The sequence below is a fragment of the Periophthalmus magnuspinnatus genome, chromosome 8 (assembly GCF_009829125.3).
Source record: "Periophthalmus magnuspinnatus isolate fPerMag1 chromosome 8, fPerMag1.2.pri, whole genome shotgun sequence".
NCBI lineage: Eukaryota > Metazoa > Chordata > Actinopteri > Gobiiformes > Gobiidae > Periophthalmus > Periophthalmus magnuspinnatus.
The window spans coordinates 14,843,557-14,859,778 of record NC_047133.1 but is presented as its reverse complement, the minus strand read 5'-3'; the positions used below and the strand labels follow the sequence as shown (position 1 = coordinate 14,859,778).

Here is a 16,222-nt window from a genome sequence, read left to right as displayed (position 1 = left end):
AGCCGATCTGCCCCTGTGTGACAAAGGAGATGAGACTGAAGCTGAAATCCAACCAGGAAGAGAAGTTTCTTCCTTGCCCTCCTCCTCCCTTTTGTGATTGAATCAATCAATCAATCATGGGCGGTTCAAACTATGAGCTCATACACTACTCAGATTACAGTAAATACACTCTCTCTCCCCTCCAGCATCTAGACCCTTCAATTTAAACTATGAAGTCTTCCACCTTCATGCTAAAAGAAATAGAAATTGGTACTATAAAATGAGTGCACTTGTCTAGTCTGCTTATAATAAGAAATGACTCCACATCCCATACTAGTAGAGGATGACTCACCGAATGCCCAGCTGGCTGCTACACACTGGATCATAGATACAAAAAAGATAATGGCCCCAGAGCCCCCATAGTAGTCGATGAGCTGGAACTGGTAGAGTCCTGCCTGAAAGAGAGCAGGTGGAAAAGGCAAACAAGAGGAACATTTGTACTATATGTCTGACAAGCATGGCATCTGCAGTGACATTTACAATAGAATAATCAAAACATCTGAATATAGGAGAGGATGAGATGAGGGAGAGTTACCGAGGTGGTCATGGGTATCTGCATGATGAAGCAGAAGAGGCAGAAGACAGCGAGGAAGATCTCCCTTCTCCACAGTCCCTTCAGCTGCTGAGGGAACAGGTCAATGAAGGAGGAGGTGATGGTCTCCAGCCCTGCAAACTGAAACAAAATCAGCAGAAGAACACACATGACCTGTGGGGTTCGGTCTCAAACTTATTTTAAGTCTTTATTTGGATAATGAAACAGCAGAGGTTAAGGTTCATTTATAACATGGCAAATAAGATTTGTATTGGAAAGACTTAGGCATAATGATTATGATTTTAGCAATTCACAAAGGAGGTTTTGTAATTCCAAGTTTGTGACACTGTGAGACATGGCTTAAGCTTGATCTTTGGAGCCCTCAAAATGAGTGGTATAGTTCATTTAAGACACTGGACTAAACGGTCCGAAACACTTTCACACACTTTTTTACAGTCCGAACTAATGAAAACAAGTCTGTGCAAAACACATCAGTTTATTTCCACTTGTTGGACCCACATTCATGGTCACAAACACTCACACATTCAAACACCATTGAACCAGATGTTCTGACACTAGAGGCAGTATTACAGGAGCTGGAACTGAACTAGAAACCTCTGGATTAGAGGGAGACTGGGCCACTGCCAGCACATTGATATTCTGTCCTTGTTTTTGGTTGTTGTGTGAGCTCACCACAGTGTCGATTCCCAACATGAGGAGCATGATGAAGAAACAGACGGCCCACAGTTGAGGCAGAGGCATCAGGGCCACAGCCTGAGGGAAGGCTATGAAGGCCAGACCAGCACCTGCACACACATGCAGATACATCCACTCACACACAATATATACATTATATCATCATTTTAAGATTTTTCATTACCCTTATAATACTAATCTAGGTTACCATTACATCTGCACTGTAAAACCATTTACAAGTTCTGTGACATGTCAACTTCTTTTTTCATCTCTTTTAACAGTTTGCATTTTGTCCAGATTGGTGTGTTACCGTTAAAACTTCAGACTTCTTCTGTGCAGTTTTTAAGTCCATAAACCCTCTGAAATTGTATTCACAACAAATGCATGGTTTTATTAGCTCACCAGTCACTTAACCTAAGGGCTTCATTTGTTTACTTTGCAATCGTTCATTCTCATTGCTGACAGCAGAGGGAGCACCAACACCTAAATAACAAATTAAAAGCATAATATGGGTCCTTTAAAGTAAAGGACAGATATTATGGTGTCAAGGAGACTAAAAGTGTAAATATAAGATGTCTTTTTAAAACCTGTCCACATACATTTCTCTCAAAAGTCCTACCTGAGCTGACCACCATGTCCACAGTCACTCCCTGCTGTTTGGCCATGAAGCCAAGAGTGGAGAAGACAGCAAACCCAGCAACAAAACTGGTGCAGCTGTTGAGAGCACAGAGCCACAGACTGTCCCTGGAAATAATTAATCAAAACTTTATTGTTATAGCACTTTTCATACATTTAAAATGCAGCACAAAGTGCTTCACACACAATAGAAAAATTACAACAACGGCAACCACCCGTTGTTCTTTCCATCCATCTTTCCAGGTTATAGTAAGAATACAAAACACGATGTTAAATTACTGAAAACAAACATACTTTTATTTTTAGTTTAGTTTACTTTAACAGATATGAACACTGGCAGTGGATCTCAAGTCCTCAGGTAAACTATTCCACAGACAGTGGGACCTGTCCTGAAGCTCATGATAAGCCGGTACAGAGACCTAAGGACGGGAGTGATGTGCTCTTTCTTTTTGTTCCTTGTCAGTAACCATGCTCCAGAAAGGGGAGCATTACAGTAATCAACACAGTTTGTAATTAATGCATTTATTAATGTCTCTGTACTGGCTTGAAAGAGAAATGGTTTACATAGTGTCTGATTACACATGTAAACATTAAAAAGAGTTGGGCCTAAAATTCATCCTTGGGAAATACTACACTCCATTTTATATTTTGAGGAGTGCTGCACCATACAGAAACAGAAATTTCCCTATTTGTTAAATAAAAACAGACACTGTGAGACCAACTGTGTGTTGCAATCTATCTAAAATACACAGTGGTCTACAGAGTCAAACAGTCGTAATATCTAATAGTACCAGGAAGGTATGTTTAGGACAAGTGATATGTGCATATCTACACTATTTATGACCCTTTATGAACTTATAAAATTTTACATCCCAATATTTGATTCATAAAATACTTACCTGTAGCAGTTGTTTCTCTTTTTGTTGTAGCTGCTCAGTGTGATCAAAGTCCCTGAGGCCACTCCATAGGAGAACATGACCTGAGAACAGGCATCCAGCCACACCTGAGGACACACAACATAGTCAACGGACATGGACTCTATCTGCACTGCAGCAGTACAAACAGCAGCCTCTTAGACTATCCATCTGATGGATGTGGTCAAATTGTCAACACCACTATGCAGCTAAGTTAATGGCAATATCTGTTTAACTGCCGGTCTGTTGTATTAAATGACTAACTAAGCCCTGTTGGTTTGGTTATACCACAGATAAGTTAGAATATAACCAATAAATCTGTTATATTCTTATTCTTTCTTGTTTTAATAATATTGAATCCCAAAATCCCAAATCATCCAACAGTCATAACATTTATTCATAAGGATCTACAATGAACAAAGAACATTTAAGCTACAAATCAACCTTTTTAAAAAAAAAATCTGAAACCATTCTAAATACCCCCTGGTAACTGGAGTACCCGTATGGTTCCCTGTACCCTTGGTTAGGAAACATTGAGTTATACAAGTTAAACACGAGTCACAAATGTTCAGGTATCCAAAGTAGGTAAAAATCTCAATTTAACTTTTATCATTGAAAATAACATATAATGAGTGTTTGCTCCTGTAGGGGGCAGAGGAGCGGTCACCTCCAGGTCGGCCAGGCGGGAGGGTTCGGGGTACAGGTAGAAAACCACCCCATCCCAGGCTCCCGGCAGTGTCAGGCCTCGCACCAGCAGCACAGCCAACATCACATACGGGAATACAGCTGTGACATACACCACCTGAGAGACAGCGGCACACAGCAACAAAGAACATTAAAGCTGCACGCAGAGATTAAGGCCCTCCCCACCTTTTGTGACCATGAGATACATGCCACTGGGAAGATCATGCCTCCGCATCGTAGACACCTGTATCGTGACCACCTGCACCGCGACCACCTGCACCGCGACCGCCTGCACCGCGACCGCCTGCACCGCGACCGCCTGCACCGCGACCGCCTGCACCGCGACCGCCTGCACCGCGACCGTCTGCACCGCGACCGCCTGCACCGCGACCATCTGCGCCGTGACCATCTGCACCGCGACCGTCTGCACCACGGCATCATGTTCTATTTTTGGTGTGAGTGTCAGATATAGATTTTTTCCAGGGTCGGGCTCCATTGGCCCTATGAAAATCAAAATTTGACGTGGTGCTACTGACTCAACATTCATGATTTTTTCTTGGGGCGTCTGTCAAAATTAAACGAGTTCTAATTTTCAATACCGGTTACTGGAATGTTGGGTATTGCTTACTACTTGAATTTTGCCATTTTTGAGGGTTCGGACACAGTTTTAATTAGTCTGTTGCCAGAACATTGTCCCAGGCTCAGGCTTAATTAACGTAACAAACTTGTTAGACCATTAATTTTCTCCTGTTAGGGCAATAGCTAGAGTCATGTGATTGTGTCACGTTGTGCCCAATCACAAATAAACCCTCTGTGAATTTTTCACAAGTCCATGATAAATAGACTTACGTCTTACATGATTTTTTTGAAAAAAATTTAAGAGGTCACTTAAGAGCCATTTTGTCTTAACTACCACCTTGATTTGAGTTCTCTTCCATTATTTTGTCTTGATGCTTTTGCTCAAAATTAGAGCATGTGGAGTTTATTTGTTTACTGCTTGATTTTTTTGCTTTTTTGGGCCATGAATGTGGTGTTACTTAGTCCCTCACCGGGACGTTGTCCTCGGCTTGGGCCTAATTACACAGATGACAGAAACCAATGGATCATTACTGATAATAAAGACTTAACATGTATCTCAGGTAGTATTTTAATCTTACATATTTTTTGTGGATCTGGACATCTGGACAAGAAGAGGTCACTGTTCATCAGGGAGCTAAAAGTTAAGTGTTTATTGAGATAAATATTTTGGGATGGGGTACACACCTTCCCAGTGGAGCGCACTCCTTTCCAGACACAGAAGTAGCAAACCACCCAGCAGACGAAGAGAGAGAGCAGCACCTGCCACTGCACCTGCCCTGGCTCCTGGATGCCCTGGGACAGGGACAGCACCCCCCTCCTACAGGACACACACAGCAACTTTTTATCCCTTCTTTTTTCTTTACTAATTACTACCCTTTTGTAAGAGCCTGGTATGTTTACTACCTCAACATTTAAGGCAATAGCTGTTCATAGCACATGCTAGTAGCTAAAATCAATCTTGTTTTCATTTCATTTCTGAACTACAAGCCCCTCTCAAATAATCAAAGTACAGTCACAAGTTGACTAGCATTAGCTAGCTCAATGTGATGTCGCTGCAAATTCTTCAGATATTTCTAAACCTAAAATTCTGAATTAGCTTTTCAGATTTCTAAGATGTCTTCCGAGCTCCAAAACTTTAACGTTGTGTGTGGCATCCCGCACACAACATCTTTGGACTGAGCCTTGAACTCTCCTCTTAATGGACATATTGAATATAATTTTTGAATTTTTAACCATGTTAAAACATGTTCTCACATCAAAAGCATACCTGAAGATGTATTTAGCTTCATTGTTTAATGAATCTTATGCAGTAAGTCCACTCTGCCTGAGATGTCATAAAACACTTTGGATTTGGTTTTCACAGGATTGTTGTGTCGCAGATACAAACTGTGCAGTTTTAAAAGTGGAACTAAACACTAAATCCCCCCTTTTTGCTACTTAACTGTGTATTTGGTGTTTTACTGTTTCATTTTTGGCTCTTTTAGTGCACTCCAGTTACATTTGCAGTTTTCTGTTGAAAAAGTGTTTGCTGCCTCCAGTTGCCACTGCAACTACTTATAGTTGGTGATATCACAAGACCCTGATTATATGTTACAGGGGTTGAGTTTGAACAGTTGAAACCTGTTAGATCAATCACACTGCTCTTTGTACCTCCAGACCCCACCCCTCGTCCCCTCCCACACTCTTCTTTAGTCCACATGCACAGCTCTCTTTAGCAGCTCTATTTGAAATGTGGTTGAGTTTATGTGTTAAATCACACTTTAAGTTTATAAACCATCCGCAGACTCATTCTAAGCATTTCTGAGGTCATTACAACTGCATGTGTATATTGTCGGGGCATGTTCCTTAATTTAATAAAATTAGTATTTCAAAATGGTGATTCCCTTTACTGCCATTAGATGGAGCCCTATGCCAACTTCTAGTATGTCACACGGCTTTTGTTCATTTCATTTCTAGGTGCAATTTTATTTGTTCGCCTATGTATGAATCCCTAGAGGAGGGTGGACTTGGTCTGCCTCTGTGGAGTCATATTTTGTTCCCAGACCTCAGCTGGCTCATAAAAGACATTTCAATAGCAAAGACCATACCACAACAATGGTATATGATCAAGGTATTTACTGATGATATGAATAGATCTCAAGGTCTTTGGGCTGAGACACGGGGTGGGAGAGAGGGGTCAAGAGAGCAGAGACAGATGCTATTGCTAAAATAGGCTTGTATAAACAGGGCTTCTGGGTAATTAGAGGTGTGCTTTAGGTGAGCTGTGGTTTGCTGGAGAGGAGAAGGAGGTTGAGGGGTGGGCCTGCTCCTGAATCAATTAATCATATTAACTTAACTCCATGTATATATTTTTCCCCAGTACAGATATATTGCAAGCTCGCAAGGACAAAATATGAAAGTGCGCTGTTAGCATGCAAGTTGTTGTGCTGTTGTGGTCACAGCCTTTGAAGCTGCACACAAGAGACAATGTGTAAATGCAATAATTTACCATTCATCAAGGGAAAGTCTGTGGTTGGCTGTGACACCTCCGCTGGCACTACCGCACTGTACGACATGTGGTCTGAGCTCCTCTCATTATTTTTAGTTATACAAAATCCTGTGGCCACTGTAGTGGAGTCCAGTGTAATTGTTTCAGTCCTACTTTCCACTAGAGTGTACACAGAGACAAGTACTCACTCCCAGAACTCAGACACAGACGACGTGGATGTGTTTCCTTCTGCCAGACTCTGGTTGTGAGAGTTGGTCCCATTCACGGAGGAGAGCTCCATGCACCTGTCTGTGCACACAACACACTGTGAATGCACCTGTCTGTGCACACAACACACTGTGAATGCACCTGTCTGTGCACACAACACACTGTGAATGCACCTGTCTGTGCACACAACACACTGTCAGTGTATCTGTATTTTGGTCCCAGTCCACACCTGGCTCATAAAACGCAACATGCAATGCTACCACTGTGAGACTAATAAATCTTATTAAATACTGACCAGTGTTCCAGGGGTTGTTGCAGGAGGCCCAGGGCAGCACGGCTCTGAAGCAGTAGACCAGGTAGAGGAGAGCCCAGGCCAGGATTATGATGTACGCTCTGCCAAACAGCTGGATCATAAGGATGGAGTACCCTGTGCCTGTGGGGACATGACATGTGTATTTAAAGTGTAACTAGAACCCAATACCACATTTTTTTAGCTGGTTAATTAGTGCTATGTACATGTCCTGGTTATAGTTTTGAACATTTTTAGTAAACATTTTTTATAACAAAATGTAAGCATGCGAATGCACGCGAAGCATCTTCTTCAGGTTAAAGAGTCACTATTTTTGCATGCTCACCAGAGAAAAAAACAGATACATATTTGAATACTTGCTGCGTGTAACGGTGCAGTACGATATACATTAGGTGCAGACTAGAGAGGTGTTCAGCATGGGGTAAGAAACAGTCAGGAAAATGTTGCACTGCATAGAAACCCCAGGAGCTTCAATATGTATATTTATGCTGCAGAGAACAAATAAGTTGTGAGTAACACAGTTCCTAGCATATTTATTTCTGCAAAAAGCATAGGTATATGTACGATAGTTGTTTTTATTAGTAATTATGGTTCTCAACAGTGACCACCTACCTCTTGGATCCGGAAGTGAATTTACTATTCATAAACTTTCCCCAAAAAAAGAGAAGAGAATATGAGCAGTAACGTATGGTGACTTTTCTGGGTAGGCAAGCAATATTTCATCAGTTACTATTAAATAACCCCAGGGTATTTATTCCTTCAGAGATTAGTCCTACTCCTATACCTCGTTTATGCAGTTGAGCCTTCAGTACTACTGTTATCATTGTAATTATTTTTATGCAGCTATAAACCACATGACTGACACATGACACTCTACAGATGCACTTACTACACAAAATGTACATTCATGAAGAGATGCTAACAACAACCGTGGACTGGTCAGACAGGTGCTCTGGTCAGACAGTTGCACTGGTGAGACAGGTGCATTGGTCAGACAGGTGCACTGGTCAGACAGTTGCACTGGTCAGACAGTTGCACTGGTCAGACAGGTGCACTGGTCAGACAGTTGCACTGGTCAGACAGGTGCATTGGTCAGACAGTTGCACTGGTCAGACAGTTGCACTGGTCAGACAGGTGCACTGGTCAGACAGTTGCACTGGTCAGACAGGTGCATTGGTCAGACAGTTGCACTGGTCAGACGGGTGCACTTACAAGATAGCCATGTGTCACAAACGTCACCTTAAACACAGCCTTAGAACAGCACACTCACCTCTCACAGATCCAAATCAAAACCAGAAAAACTTTGAACAACGTTTAACAGGCTGGATTAATAAGCCCAAAGGGCCGTATGTGGCCCCCGGGCCGTTTGCCCATGTCTGTTTTAGAGGCTTGTGGATACATACTGAGGACCACAGCAGGCACAAACAGAGCTGAATAAACTCATAAAATGGATCCATGGGAATCGGACATCTAAGGTAGAGGTCTAGTAAGTGCACATGTGCAGCAGGAGATGACAACAGCAACACCAACTTTCAAGACGTGTGTCTAAAAACTAGTTTGTGTGAAATGGAGGATCTGGACAAAGCAGTGGAATGACAGTGGCTGGGGCAGCTAGGAGCCTGTCTTATCTGTGATCTGTGTGTGTTTATAAAGGAGCAACACTGTTAGTGGAATAACGGGACTATTACACATGTGTGGAGTTAAATGTGGCTGTTCTGGACCATCTTCACTTCGCTACAGGACGTTTCATCAGGAAAAACCTGGTTTTGATTTGCATCTGTGAGAGGAGAGTGTTAGCGTGCTGTTCTGACCCAGGGCTGTGTACCTGTCTGATCACTTCACCTGTCTGACCAGTGCTCGGTTGTTGTTAGCATCTCTTCATGAATGTACATTTTGTGCAGTAAGTGCATTACATGTCTGTAGAGCTGTCATATGTCAGTCATATAATTCTAGATGCATAATAATGATTACATAGAAAATATTAATACTGAGGCTCAGCTGCATAAATAAGGTGTCAGAGTAGGACAAACCTGTGAAGAAATAAATAGCAGTTTGCACAAACTGTGTCCAATATATACAAATATTACTAAACTATGTAGGCCTAGACTTCTCTAATTTGACTCCAAAATAATTTATTATATACACATTTAATGTCAGTAAAAATAAATATACTAAATTGCAATATAAAAGCAAAAGCTTATTAGCATAAATCTACCTAAGTGCACACACCATTCACCACTCCATAAATACGTCCTCATTTCATCTATATCATCTATATCAGACATAGTGTGAATAACAAAGGAGAGTGAGGCCACCCCTGAATTGAGTCGCAAAAGTTTAAGGGTTTATGTACTGTTAAGTTGTTCAACTAAGGACAATTACTGTACTATTACTATTGTAATAGTACTTTAAGCATTAACATACATTTTAGGTCAAAACCCATATGATGCAAAAGAAAACTCTAACCTAGACTTTTGGATAATATGTACATAATATGTAGAAGACATTATCAGATAGAATTCTGGAAAGTTTTGGAATTTTGCGGCATGTTTTGTGCATTTTGTTATTTTTCACTCACCCTGAGACAATGGGCAGAGGCGGGACCAGCAAGTTATCCCGCCCTGCTGACAGTACTGACCAATCAAGGCCTCCAGCATAAAAAGGGGAACCCCACAGAGCACCGCAAAGAAGCAATAAGGCACCAGGAACACCCCTGAAATACACACTGCCATCAGGTTAAATCAGTCCTTCTCAAATAGTGAGGCGCCCCCTGAGACTCTGCGAAATTTTTTCTTCTTCATAGGAGGGGCATGATAGAAAGTAATTGAGAAGCACTGGGTTAAATACAGCAGTACCATGTTTATGAATGACAGCAGGTTATTTGGAGGTCCTGGGATGTGTGTATATAGATGTGTAGAACCAGGGGATGTTGAGAAAGTCATTCTAACCTGCTCTTGAATTTCAGATTGCAGATTTATACACATATGCGTCAACATTTATACAGCAGTCAAATGCAACATGACAATAGCGTCCTTCATAGACAAAACACACATTAATAACAGACCTTCAACTGATTTTTCATTGAAGCTCAGAAGTGAGTAACTCTCAATTGCATTTATTAATTTAATACAATTGAAGTTCAGAAATAAGTCGTTTTGGATACTGTACTTTTGCTCCTAGTTAAACAGGGGTAACTTTAAGTTTTAGGTTATGTCTTTCCAGTTACATTCCCTTAAAATTATAAAAATATTATGTCCTGTCAGTCACTCTTACTTTTACTTTTGTAGTACTTTTGAGTTGTAGTCTCAGTTGACAAACACATTAGTGCCTAAATTAATGTTAATTGATTGTGTTCAATTCATTCATACATGTTTGAGTGAGCCTGTATATTTAGGCACTACCTTAACGTACTTTGGACTGAACTAGGGGAACAAGTTACAACTAATAGTTATTCCAGTAGTAGTATTAATATTGTAGAACTGTAAAAGTAACCTACTTTTGCTGACTTCCTCAGTTCTTGTAGCACAGGTATGGGAACAGGTTACTAGTGGTAGTAGTAATCACAGTAGATTAGTATTGTAGTAGTATACAATTACTTTTGGCTGACCTCCTCCGTTCTTGTAGCACAGGTATGGGAACCTCCAGACGTTGCCGAAGCCCACCACGGTGCCGGCCGATGCCAGGATGTACTCCCGTTTGTGGCTCCACTGCTCTCTCTGCCTCTCCATGCTGATGTTCCCCCAGATGACCTCTGATGGATGTTTACTTGAGCTAACCTCTGCCAAAATTACTACTCATGCTGCTATTGTAGTAGTAGTAGTAGCATTGTACTACTACTACTACTACTACTACTATGGCTGCTGCTGCTACTGTGTTACTACTCCTGCTGGTACTACTCTTGCTACTACTACTTTTTGTACAATACAGGGTCAGGCACACAGACAGCTGTGTGTCCTTGGTGTACCATGTTTATGAATGATAGCATGGACCAAACACTGAGTTTGGGTTGGGGGATTTAAGGAAATTAATTTTTAAACTATTATTATTATTATTATTATTATTATTATTATTATTATTAATATTATTATTATTATTATTATTATTATTATTAGTAGTAGTAGTAGTAGTAGTAGGCTATATTTTATTTGATGTTTTTTAAACCTTATTTTATTTTATCATTTGGTATAGATAAAAAGTATTTTTCTTCATCTGACCTCACCAACTAGGATTACAATTATAGTTGCTTGAAACAAGACAACATTACGAATACTAATATAAATATACATTTTCATGTAGCTTATTGTTTGCGTGGTAATTACAAGCCCTACAGTAGTTCTCTGACAAATTCTGACTCGTTAGGCTCAGGTTTTGACCCACATGGTCCGCCCATGCAGTGGTGTGTCAAATAAACCAGGACATATAAAACAACAACCACTTTAGGAACAGAGGGGAAAGGAGATCAACTGTATTTTAAGTTGCAGAACAACAACCAATCCAATTTTATTTATATAGCATATTTTTCCAACACAAGTCTCCAATGTACTACACAGAGTAAACACAACATCAACAAACACACATTCAAATATAGCATAAAAATAAGAAGTAAGCCAGTGAGTACAAATGTGTTTTTAAAGGTCCTATCAGCAAATGTTACTCTCGGAAGCTTTAAGCCATGTTATAATACTGTTACCTCATCAAAAACATACCTAAAGTTGTATTTTGTTTCATTCATTCATGTGTTTGAGTAACACTTTATTATTAGTCTGTCTACATCTCCAAATCTCAAAAAAGCTCTGTTCCACCTTGTGATGTCATGAAGCTGTAGTTTTTAATATAACAGCTACCCTTTACCTTTGATGGCAATGGGGTTTAAATGGTAAATGTCACATTCACATAGTGCTTTTCTACCTTCAAAGCACTTAAAGGCTTTACACCAACAAACCACTCAACCATACACACACACTCATATGCAGGTTTTGTGTGTTAAACCTGTGTGAATGAAACAAAACACAACTCCAAGTCTGTTTGTGATAAGGAAACAACATTATAACAGAATAGGAAATGGTGTAGTATGGGCCCTTTAAATGAGACTCACAAGCTTCAACTAAAAGCGTTGTCTTAATATGAGAGGAAAGACTGTTCCAAAGTTTGTGGCCAATCACAGAAAAGCCCAGCCACCCTGGCTTTTGAGTTTCATTTTTGGGATGACAAGTTGGAGCTGGCCCTAGAACAGGGCTGGACTGGTCATCTGGAGCACCGGGAGTTTTCTCAGTGGGCCAGGCACTTTTTGGGCCGGTCACCTGTGCACAACGCACCTTCCTGACATAATGCTTAAGTGGCCTGCTCTTATTCAGCTTTTCCTGGCTGTATACACTTGACCATGAGGTCACCACAGGCTTATGCCCATGTGGCCCCACGCAATGCAAGGCAAGTTTATTTGTATGGCACAATTCATACACAAAGTAATTTAAAGTGCTTTACAGAATAAGAAAGATATTAAAATCATACAAATCAAAACATAAATAAGCACAAATAATCATCATAAAATTACCATTAAAACAGAAGAGTGCAGAATAAAAACCTTTCAGTCATATGCACAGCTAAACAGAACTGTTTTGAGCCTGGATTTAAACATTGTCAAAGTCGAGGCCTGTCTCACATTTTCAGGAAGACTGTTCCAGGTTTTAGCTGCATAAAACTGAAACACTGATGCTCCATGTTTAGTCCCGACTCTGGGCACCAGCAGGAGGCCGGTCCCTGAAGTCCTCAGAGTGTGAGATGGTTCATATGACACTAATATGTTGGAGATGTACTTTGGTGCTAGGTCAAGGAGAGACTTATACACAAGCAGAGCTGCTTTAAAGTCTATTCTCTGAGCTACAGGAGCCAGTGCAGAGACCTGAGCTCAGGACTTATGTGCTCATACTTCCTGCTTCTAGTCAGGACCCGAGCAGCAGTGTTCTGCATGGATGCATGGATAAGTGTTTTTAGATGGTAAAAAGCTGCAGATGTTATTGATTTGATGTGGCTGTTAAAGTTCAAGTCTGAGTCCATTATTACCCCTAGATTTCTCGCCTGATTTGAAGGTTTTAGAGAGAGAGACTGGAGGTGACTGCTGACTGTTTCTCTATGTTTCTGTGGGCCAAAGATGATGACTTCAGTCTTTGTCTGAGTTTAGCTGGAGAAAGTTGTTTTGCATCCACACACTGATCTGCTGGATGCAGTTGCAGAGTGAATCCACTGGTTCATATTCACCTGTTGCCAGTGAGACATAGATCTGAGTGTCATCTGCATAGTTGTGGTAAGACACATTATTGCTGCGTATTAACTGGCCTAACGGCAGCATGTAGAGCTTGAACAGCAGGGGTCCCAGGATTGACCCCTGGGGAACCCCACAGGTCAGGGACATTTTATCTGAGACACATTCCGATTTCAACAAAGTACTCCCTGTTTTCTAGATACAACTTGAACCAGTTTAGTGCCGTACCAGAGATGCCCACCCAGACCCCTAGTCTCTGTAAGAGAATCCCATGATCCACAGTGTCAAACTCACTCACGCACTCAGATCTAACATGATCAAGAGACTGAGACTTTGCCTGCATCAGTGTTCAGGTGGATGTCATTTGTCACCTTGATAAGAGCAGTCTCAGTGCTGTGGTGGGGTCTAAAACCTGACTGGAAAACATCAAAGGAGTTCATTTGGAGAAAGTTAATAAGTTGCTGGTAAGCAACTTTTTCAAGGACTTTGCCTAGAAACGGCAGATTTGAGATTGGTCGGTAATTTTTCAATATCGTGCCATCAAGACTGCTCTTCTTTAGGAGAGGTTTGATAACCGCAGACCCACGCAGGCCTGGCTTGGTGATTTATCACCTGGGTCGACGGCATGCTCAGAGCTGCTGCTGGTGAAGAACCTGTTCATTGAAATCATGTTGAAATCAAGGCATTTTGAGAACACAGGAATGTCCCCATGCCTATAAAGGCATTTTACACTCTTCAATATTCACAACAGGTTTAATTTTACATCATATTTATGTTGTTCTGATGTTTTTAGCTAATTTTCATGTGGTGCAATCAAAGCGTTTACAGTAGACGTGCGTAGCGTATTTCTTACGTGATTTCTGAAAGGAGCAAAAGCCGTTATGTTTAAAAGTGACATGAAAGATGAGTGCCACAAGCATGTGAAATCTGCGCTCTGAGCGTGTAGGGGGGGTGCACAACAAGCACACACAGGGTCCTTTCTTGTTAAAAATAGCCAAAAGCATTAGGGACTGCATCAAATACAGGTCAAGAACAGGACAGCAATCTGACAATCTAAAAATCAGTTTTAGACCAAATGACACCCGTTATAATCAAATTATACACAATTACAATAGTGTATAATACATTAGTGTGCCTATAGTATTAACAGACATAACAATATACCTTTTTTTCTAAATATCCATAGCTGGTCCAGACTAAAAAGTCCAGGCTCAATTTCTTCTCCCAGTCCAGTCCTGCTTGTGGACTTATTGTACAAAATCAACTTTTCAGACCTTTTAATCATGTAATCTTTGTCATTTATTTTCAAGAAAAAACACCCTTAAGGCCAATGGCAAGCCACTTGCACAAGTGACCATCAAATGTGGCATATACCAAGGAGACGCACTGTCCCCACTGCTGTTCTGCATAGGTCTGAACCCCCTCAGCCAAATCAACAACAACACTGGCTATGGATACCGACACTGGCTATGGATACCGGCCACTATCAGTCACCTCGTCTACATAGATGACATCAAGCTGTACGCTAAGAATGAGTGAGACATCGACTCACTGATCTACACCACCAGGATCTACAGCACAAACACTGGAATGTCATTTGGGCTTCAGAAATAGCCGAATGGTGACAAAGAGAGAGAAAGTAGTCCACACAGAAGGGGTCTCACTCCTAGAAGGAGCAATAGAAGAGAGTTGCTATGTTCATGCTACAGGCAGTCATGATGTAGGGGCAGTTGTGAAGTGGGGGGGTTGTGATAAAGGTGATCATGACAGGCGGTCATGATACAGGCGGTCAAGATACAGGTGGTTGCAAAACAGGTGATCGCGATACAGGTGGTCATAATACAGGTGGTTATGATGTAGGGGCGGTTGTATTACAGGCGCTTGTGATACAGGCAGTCGTAATACAGGCGGTCATGCTACAGGCAGTCATGATGTAGGGGCGGTCGTGAAGTGGGGGGGGGTTGTGATAAAGGTGATCATGACACAGACGGTCATGACACAGGTTATTGTGACACAGGCGGTCGTGATACAGGGGGTCATGATACAGGGGGTCATGATACAGGTGGTCGTGATACAGGCGCTCGCGGTGTAGGGGCAGTCGTGATGTAGAGGCAGTTGTGATGAAGGTGATTGTGATAGAGGTGGTTGTGATAGAGGTGGTCGTGATACAGGCGGTCGTGATACAGGCGGTCGTGATACAGGCGGTCACAATACAAGAGATGAAGACGGTTGTGATGTAGGAGTGGTGTCAATACAGGTGGTCGTGATGTAGGGGCGGTCATAAAACAGGCGGGCGGGATGTAGGGGCGGTTGTGATACAGGCGGTCGTGATACAGGCAGTCATGACTTAGGTGGACATGAGGGTCCACCTGTAGGGGCAGTGGTGATGCAGGTGGTCGTGATAAAGTTGATCATGATACAGGTGGTCGTAATACAGGCGGTCGCGGCGTAGGGGTGGTCGTGATGCAGGTGGTCGTGATACAGGCAGTCGGGATACAGATGGTCATGATAAAGGTGGTTGCGATACAGGTGATACAGGTGGTCATAATATAGGGGCAGTCATGATACAGGCAGTCATGATGTAGGGGCTGTTAGATACAGGTGGTTGTGATGTAGGAATGGTTGTAATTCAGGTGGTCGTGATATAGGCAGTCGTGATATAGGCATTTGTGATACATGCGGTTGTGATCCAGGCGTTTGTGATCCAGGCGGTTGTGATACAGGTGGTTGTGATACAGGCGGTTGTGATACAGGGGGTCATGATACAGGTAGTCATGACTTAGGTGAACATGATACAAGTGATCATGATACAGTCATGATGTAGGGGCGGTGGTGATGTAGGGGCGGTGGTGATGTAGGGGCGGTGGTGATGGAGGGG

The 16,222-nt window shown here is 41.8% G+C and overlaps 2 protein-coding genes across 2 annotated transcripts in view; one reads left to right on the top strand and one right to left on the bottom strand.

Annotated features, from left to right (window-relative positions):
- Nucleotides 1-225: 225 nt before the first annotated feature.
- Nucleotides 226-10,813, bottom strand: LOC117375328 (sodium- and chloride-dependent taurine transporter-like). Its single transcript, XM_055223791.1, has 12 exons — nucleotides 10,693-10,813; nucleotides 9,664-9,798; nucleotides 7,071-7,208; nucleotides 6,757-6,856; nucleotides 4,765-4,897; nucleotides 3,485-3,619; nucleotides 2,803-2,906; nucleotides 1,887-2,011; nucleotides 1,265-1,377; nucleotides 575-712; nucleotides 332-434; nucleotides 226-230 (listed from the first exon to the last, which is right to left on the bottom strand). The coding sequence occupies exons 1-12, from the start codon at nucleotides 10,811-10,813 to the stop codon at nucleotides 226-228; spliced, it is 1,350 nt and encodes a 449-aa protein (XP_055079766.1).
- Nucleotides 10,814-15,120: 4,307 nt separating this feature from the next.
- Nucleotides 15,121-16,222, top strand: part of LOC117375327 (sodium- and chloride-dependent GABA transporter 2-like) — a 28,124-nt gene continuing 27,022 nt past the window's right edge. The window contains exons 1-3 of the mRNA XM_055223790.1: nucleotides 15,121-15,200; nucleotides 15,720-15,873; nucleotides 16,038-16,112. Of these exons, the coding sequence (XP_055079765.1) occupies nucleotides 15,121-15,200; nucleotides 15,720-15,873; nucleotides 16,038-16,112 (309 nt within the window). The remainder of the gene's footprint in view (nucleotides 15,201-15,719; nucleotides 15,874-16,037; nucleotides 16,113-16,222) is intronic.

Bases quoted from the DNA above. Each gene is read 5' to 3' on its own strand.
- LOC117375328 (XM_055223791.1), bottom strand. From the start codon at position 10,813: ATGGAGAGGCAGAGAGAGCAGTGGAGCCACAAACGGGAGTACATCCTG. The intron at 713-1,264 runs GTGAGCTCACAC...ATTTTGTTTCAG, and splicing joins TGTTGGGAATCGACACTGTG to TTTGCAGGGCTGGAGACCAT. The intron at 435-574 runs GTAACTCTCCCT...GCTCTCTTTCAG, and splicing joins AGATACCCATGACCACCTCG to GCAGGACTCTACCAGTTCCA.